Consider the following 7,321-nt stretch of genomic DNA (forward strand, 5'->3'; position numbering starts at 1 on the left):
ACTTGAAGAAACAAGGTTTGGTTACATCACGTGTTGTTTCTTATATTAATTGCATTGAAAAAATTGGAAAAAATGTTGTTGGACAAAAGTTAGAACTTTTCCTGACCTATAGATGTGGAAATCAAACATGCTTATGTTATCTTTGAGAGCTCAGCCAAAACTGTATTGAAATTCACTGAAAGAAGCCCTTATATTCAACAAAACTGTCAATCAGTGATCTTGTATTTATTCAGCTAGGTTTCTGGGAGGTTGTCATTCCCAAAGCTTATCTTTATGGGAAGGGTGAGGAAATAGTTATAGAAACACCGTATAGAAACCTTAGTAAAAGTCATGGGCATCAGACGACAGACCCATGGTCCTATGGAGTTGTGCTAGGAACCTCATTTCAGCTGGAGAAGATGATAAAAGAACTCAGGAAAATCTTCATCTTGGTAAAGGAAGGGGCTGCCACAGGGTCTGCTACACTGGGGAAACTAAGAAAGGGGCAGTTCCTGTTGTATTTCAGTAATGCATTGTGTAATTCACACTACTTTCAGAAACTTACTTGGTTTGTAAAAGTGATATTTGATTTGTAAAATTTGGTTTGTAAAGTGATATCCTTTTTTCAGGTGGTCAGTAGAAGAGAACATTACATGCACACATTCACTTACCTTTTCAATTGCATAACTAGTTGGTTAGAAATGAATCTAAAAAAGTAGAGGTGAATAGAAAATGCTGTCTCATATAGTTAGAATATATTGGGCTTTTCTTTAAGCATTTTCTGATATTCCTTCCTTGYATTCACCAGTACCCTTTCCAACTCGGCCACCAACTTTTCCTTCAACAACACCTCCACCCCCTACAATCCCTCCTGCGAAAGAGGGTAAGTGCTGCATGTGTGGGATTAGAAGAACTTTAGGGTGTTGATGCAATGGCTTTCTGCTTCTGATACTATTTTAGGTATTTAAGGGTCAGTTTTCAAAATACATTTGCTACAGCTATGCTATTAAGGTAGCTGGCTTAAATGTAATGAGCCAAGAATCTGCCATTGATTATGATATTGTTAAAATTTGCAGGAAGGAGCGTTAATGTCCATGGATTTACTTTTTCCAGAGCTCCTAAACCATACCTATTTTGCAATGAAATAAATATCATAGAAGTAATTTAAATTCTAAAACAGCATGTTTTTTTAAAAAAATTTTGCCTACTTTAGGTAATGAGAAAAGTACTGGCCATGCTCATCCTTTCCTCTTTAAATGTAGACTTCTATTTATCGTTTCAACATGTAGTGTTTCGGATAGGTTCTCAAATATTTCTGTGAGGAGAGATGTTGTTGGAGACTGAAGGCCAAATCCTTTGGTGTGAAGTTGAAGTACTTAACTGAGTTACGATGATGGAGGATTTAATCCGTTAGTACAGAAGAAATACCTTGTGTATGTGTTTTAGATCTGCTTGGCAGCAGATGCTTTTTTTAATCCAAAGAAGAGTAAYGAGCAGAAAACCAGAAATACAGGTATATAGTCTCCTGTCCCATCCTCTGGATTTTGATGAACGTTTCTCTTCAAGACAAAACATGTTCAAAAACTAATCTTCCTTTGAGCCTCTTTGTTTCTGACCCCAGCCAGTGAATCTGGATTCTGTAATGCATTGGAGATTCCTCACTGTAATGAGCAAATTCTGTACAGCTCTATAGGCCATTTTGCATAGAAGCCTACTGGAGTAAGATGAGATGGGCAAAACTTCACTTGCTCCTAAATAACAGAGCAGGGGGTAAACATAGGCATTACAGAGCTTAGTGTAACTTTTTGCGTGGACTAGTTTCCATAGTGAAGCTCCACAGCTCATCTTGGGATTCTTTTGGGGGCTCTGGGACTGTGTAAGTGTGTCTGTGACTTTAACAACATAAATAAAAATGTTTATCCAGTTATTAAAGAACTCCTTGCAGAGCTGTACACCTGCACTGAAATCAATGCCAGCAGGTCCATTTGTTAGTCTAAAGCCTTATTTAGTATTATCAATTAACTAACTTAAAAAAGGCTTTTCATGACAGTTAAGTTTTCTTAAGCTATTTATTAGATTTCATGAGGAGTTAAGGCATTGCTCTGATTCCCAAATACTTGTTATTCTTTCCCAGTGTGCAAAGCAGCCAAAGCTGACCTAGCGTTCTTGGTGGATGGGTCATGGAGCATTGGAGATGACAATTTCAATAAAATAATTAACTTCCTGTATAGCACTGTTGGAGCTTTGGATAAAATTGGGCCTGATGGAACGCAGGTAATTGATTTTAGAGAGAGGGAGAGAACATGTGCTTATCGGGGCATTTTAGACTAGCACCAGGAGAAGTGAATCAAAAAGTATTTGGCATCCTTTCGTAGGTCTTTTGAAAATATAAACTATTTCATGACAGCAGCGTTTTTTTACTATCTTATTTTATCTGCACCATATGGTGAAATTCATGACATGAATTTTGCTAACAATGTGAAGGCAAAATATCAGTTTAGTCTCCCATAAATATTTCTTAATGAGATACAGGTTGTGTTTATATTTTTGGTTTTAACTTATTGTAGTTATTTATTTCTAAATAAGACAAAAAATTGCTTTGATAAGGAAAGTAAAGGTTTAGTTATTTAAAATCATATAGATACAAAATATACAAAGTTTGAAATAAAGTATAGTATTTACAGTGATTGTTCTATTGGTGTATTTGTATAGCTTATAGAGAAAGATATTTGAATCTACTCCAGAAAAGACTATTTGCAAATGTCTTATTTTTTTTAAGTGTTACCTGTTAATATGCAGGTTGGGATAGCATTGAAAATGGTTTTTAATTTTTGCAAAGCCTGAAGAAAATTCAATTTTTGTTGTGTCTTGCGGTCTGGCCATTTTCTAGAATGTAGTCCGTGGTGCTTCAGAAACCTCACATACACTTAATTTAAGCATGTGAATATGCCTATGAGAAGAATATTCATGACCTCTTTCAAATCAGAGGCACCACTTAATATGAAGTTTAATACATCTTTTGTGAATTGTAGGGGCTTAGTATGTGATATTAAAATAGATAGTGTGTACTCATGTGGCAGCATATTTGGGAGAAGGAATGTCTTGCAATATGGTCTTAAGATATTTCTATTACTTGCTTCAGTATTGCTCCCTAACTCTAAGTTACTTGTGTGTAACTATTCGTTGATGGAGACTGAATAAAGTCCCTGCAGTTGTGTGTGTGATAGGATTATGCTTTTGGGCTGGATAGAGAGCTCTTTTGCCAAGGTGGGTATTATTTTTCTCATTCTGTTTGCTGTGAAGTGAAACCAGAATGCATTAAGTGATTGCCAAAGCTGCAGAGAGTGAAATTAAGCTTTATTTAGTGAAAGCTTTTTAAAAAAGAAAAAATGTTCTGGCTTCAATTTAAGCATGCAGCAGAGACACAAGATAAATTCTTGTTTTAAATGTACAGATTCACTTTCTCTTTGCTTATATGTTGGGTGGTGCTTAAATAACAAATATATCTTCTATGTGCACAGGTGGCAATAATCCAGTTCAGTGATGATCCCAGGACAGAATTCAAATTGAATGCATACAAAACAAAAGAGACTCTTCTTGAGGCTATTCAGCAAATAGCTTACAAAGGAGGAAATACAAAAACAGGTGAGAAAGCTTGTGATTGTGATGCACATTTTTGCCCTGCTGCTCTCTCTGCAGCATTTCTTTTCCATTTGGTAAGTGGTTTAGGATGTCAGTGCAAAAGCAGTGATGATACCGTATCTCCACACTGGAGGTGAAAGGTTGGGCTCTGAAGTATAACGTATTCCCAGGTAGAAAGTCTTTTGGAATCTGCAGTTCACAGCTTTCACACTCTGCTTCTGGGTCTTTAATCAACAGTGAGGTCAAGGATCAGTGGAGAGAGGGAGATAGGCAGAACCGACTGACTTTGGGAATTGGGGAAGGTAAAATGGGGAGTAATATGAAATCAGCTTGGCAAGTGGAAAAGTGAGAGGGCAGGGAAGGTGGGAGGGAGACTGCAGAGCATGTAGGAAAACAGTGGACCGAGTGGAGGGTCTCTTTGGGTGTAAGCCAGGACAGTTAAGCCTCAGTGGTATGTTTAGGACTTGGGGCTAAGGAGAGAGGTCTGTTAACTGAATGTAGTTATATTTTAATTAGCCCCTTAGGATAGCTCTCTGATGTGAAGAAATTAAAGATGACTACTGAAAGAGTTAAAATCTGTCTTAGTTGGAACCATATGTTTTATTACTCTCAGACTGCACAGAAATTCCTTACAGCTGTTGCATTGCATCAAATCTCCATAGGATCAGAATGACACGTTTTCCATTTACTTGAGAAAACGCTACAGTGGCACATTTCAGTTGTTACCTTGTCTGTGCCCTACAATCCAGTAGGGGAAGATTTTGTTATCTTTAACCTGCACAGAGCACCCCTTTTCAAATGTGCTGTGTTCTTGAATTTCACCTTCTGGACTGAAGAAACTGATGGCTGAAGCCATCAAATTTTCAAAAACTAGGATCAAAATCAAACTTCTAAATCTTTATTTTAGCAACTGTGGAATGCGTTAATTTACATACTACTGAGCATCCAGCATCTATAACAGAAATCCATTTATGGCTAGTTGCGCAGCGTTCTTCAGTCTTGTGATAATTATTCGTGCATTTAACCATGGTTCTGGGTAGGCACTTTTCAGACAGTTTGGGAGATACGGCGATTTTTGCTTTTATTGGTATCTAACATATAATATGAGAAGCCGATAGAAATTGGATTTATTTCAAAGTATGTTGTCATTTTTTTCTGTTTCAGGCAAAGCCATTAAGCATGCAAGAGAAGTCTTGTTTACTGGAGAGGCAGGCATGAGAAGGGGCATTCCCAAAGTGTTAGTGGTCATTACTGATGGGCGATCACAGGATGATGTGAACAAAGTCTCCAGAGAGATGCAACTAGATGGTAAAAAGTAGTTTTAAGAACTATTCACATTTTTTTCTTATTAATCATAAATGCTTAAGTTTGGACAGAAGRATACTCAAGTTTAGATAAAGCAGATAGCAAATGCTGAGAAATTCGGAATATCAGTAGGGTACAGTTAGTTTCTAGATACTTTTTGTAACTAACATTGTTGTTGCTCATTCTGAAGGCGGTTCTAAAACCATGTAGCACTCAGTGGGATTGTTCACATGACGAAGTATTTAGAAGACATGATCCTGGGAATATGCACTGGGAGCTGTGAAAAAATACTAGAAATACTGGAAAAAATACTAGAAAATTGAATTGTTTTGCTCTCTATACAAGAGTTCTTTTGAGTATTCTTCCATGTGTTCTTTTACTAGTTTTGAGCTGCTGCTTGTCTTACACTATTTACTTTTTTTTCTGAAGACTATTTTAATGCTTTAAACTATCACAGTGTTGTGTTTCTAAGCATGAGAATTAGGTCAGTTATGTAGAAATGTCTGTTAGTGAGGTCTGTATCAAAACCCAAAGTGCGCAGAGTGCTGAAGAGAATGGAACTAAAGGACAGAAGAAAAAAAGCTGTGGTCCATTTGATGTGAGGAGATTTAAGAAAAAAATACATTTGTACTTTTTTATTTGCTATTAGACTTTGGCAGCTGTGAAGTTATCAATATATATTACTGGCTTCTGAAACTCAATGCAATCACTGAGCTTGGTAGTCTGTCTGTGTAGTTACTAGATACTGAGKGCTGTTCCTTTGTAAATAAAATCACACCACAAAATAACACACATCACTTGTCTGAAGTGGCAATCAAGAAAAAAAATCACAACTTTGTGACTAAATCAGAGTCTCTGTCTAAACTGAACAAAAATGTTCAGCTCTCYGAGAAGTCTTGCAGATGCATTATGTGTTAAAGGGGCAGTGTCCTAGAAAGGAGAGGGCATGTGATGGGAATTCAGTTGCTGTCTTGGGTATGTGACCTTGGGCAAATGACTTCCAGTTTTCCATTTCCTTTTGTGCATGTTGTTTGCTTAGGCTGCACATACACTGGAGTAGGTGCTGACTACCTAGTCTAGGAGATACTCTGTGTGATAGAGACTAACATGAAGAGGTGCTGATCTTGGATGGGGCATGGAATTGCTGTTATAATACCATAAATCATAGTTTTGTTGTACTAAAAGCTCTGCAGAAGATGATAAGGAAATGTTAAGAATGTCCCTTGGGCCTTATTCAAATTTAAAGAAAAGACTACTTGACTAAGAGTAAATTTGGGACTAAGCAGTATGATAATGGACATACAGGAACAGTATATTCGTTATCAATATTCAGCCCGATGTAGACAGATTATTTCTTTATCTTTTACGGAATGGAAAATGTTAAAGAACTTTCTATTCTTCAACATACAGGGTTTGTTGTTCCTTATCATGTAGAATATAATTCCCATTTCATTACAATTTTTTAAATCAGTTTCAAGTTTCAAAGTATATTCATGCAGAATATATAAAGCAGATTCAACCAGTGGAGTTTAATTGTTAATGACTTGAGAAACAATAGCTTGAAAACACTGTTTAACACATAGAATCATAGAATCAGTAAGGTTGGAAGGGACCTCTGGAGATCATCTATCCTGCTCAGCAGGGTCACCTAGAGCGTGTTAGACAGGGTGGCATCCAGGCGGGCCTTGAAGATCTCCAGAGAAGGAGACTCCACAGCCTCTCTGGGCAACCTGGTCCAGGGCTCCGTCACTCTCACAGGGAAGAAATTCCSCCTCAYGGYCAGGCRGAACTTCCTGTGCTTCARTWTCTGCCCATTGCCTCKTGTCCTGTCACACGGGACAACTGAAAAGAGTTTGTCCCCGTCCCCTTGACACCCTCCCTTCAGGTACTTGTACACATTGATAAGATCCCCCCTCAGTCTTCTCTTCCTCAGGCTGAAGAGGCCCAGCTCTCGCAGCCGTTCCTCATAGGGCAGGTGCTCCAGCCCTCTGATCATCTTTGTAGCTCTACTCTGGACTCTCTCCAGTAGCTCCATGCCTCTCTTGTCCTGGGGAGCCCAGAACTGGATGCAGTACTCCAGATGCGGCCTCCCCAGGGCTGAGGAGAGGTGGAGGATCACTTCCCTTGACCTGCTGGCAACACTCTTCCCAGTGCACCCCAGGAGACCATTTGGCTTTCTTGGCCACAAGGGCACATTGCTGGCTCATGGTCAATTTGTCATCCACCAGCACTCTCAGGTCCTTCTCTGCAGAGCTGCTCTCCAGAAGGTCAGCCCCCAGCTTGTACTCGTGCCGAGGGTTATTTTTCCCTAGGTGCAGCACTCTGCACTTGCCCTTGTTGAACCTCAGGAGGTTCCTCTCCATCCAACTCTCCAGCCTGTCCAGGTCTCTCTGAA

General features: G+C 38.8%; 1 protein-coding gene across 1 annotated transcript in view; it reads left to right on the top strand.

Moving 5' to 3' along the window:
* Positions 1-7,321, top strand: part of COL14A1 (collagen type XIV alpha 1 chain) — a 135,503-nt gene that overhangs the window by 80,898 nt on the left and 47,284 nt on the right. Inside the window, exons 25-28 of the mRNA XM_085313433.1 lie at positions 788-862; positions 2,114-2,253; positions 3,501-3,624; positions 4,786-4,929. Of these exons, the coding sequence (XP_085169559.1) occupies positions 788-862; positions 2,114-2,253; positions 3,501-3,624; positions 4,786-4,929 (483 nt within the window). The remainder of the gene's footprint in view (positions 1-787; positions 863-2,113; positions 2,254-3,500; positions 3,625-4,785; positions 4,930-7,321) is intronic.

This window comes from Rhea americana, unplaced genomic scaffold (genome assembly GCF_003343005.1).
Source record: "Rhea americana isolate MKP2758 unplaced genomic scaffold, rheAme1 scaffold_0, whole genome shotgun sequence".
NCBI classification, from domain to species: domain Eukaryota; kingdom Metazoa; phylum Chordata; class Aves; order Rheiformes; family Rheidae; genus Rhea; species Rhea americana.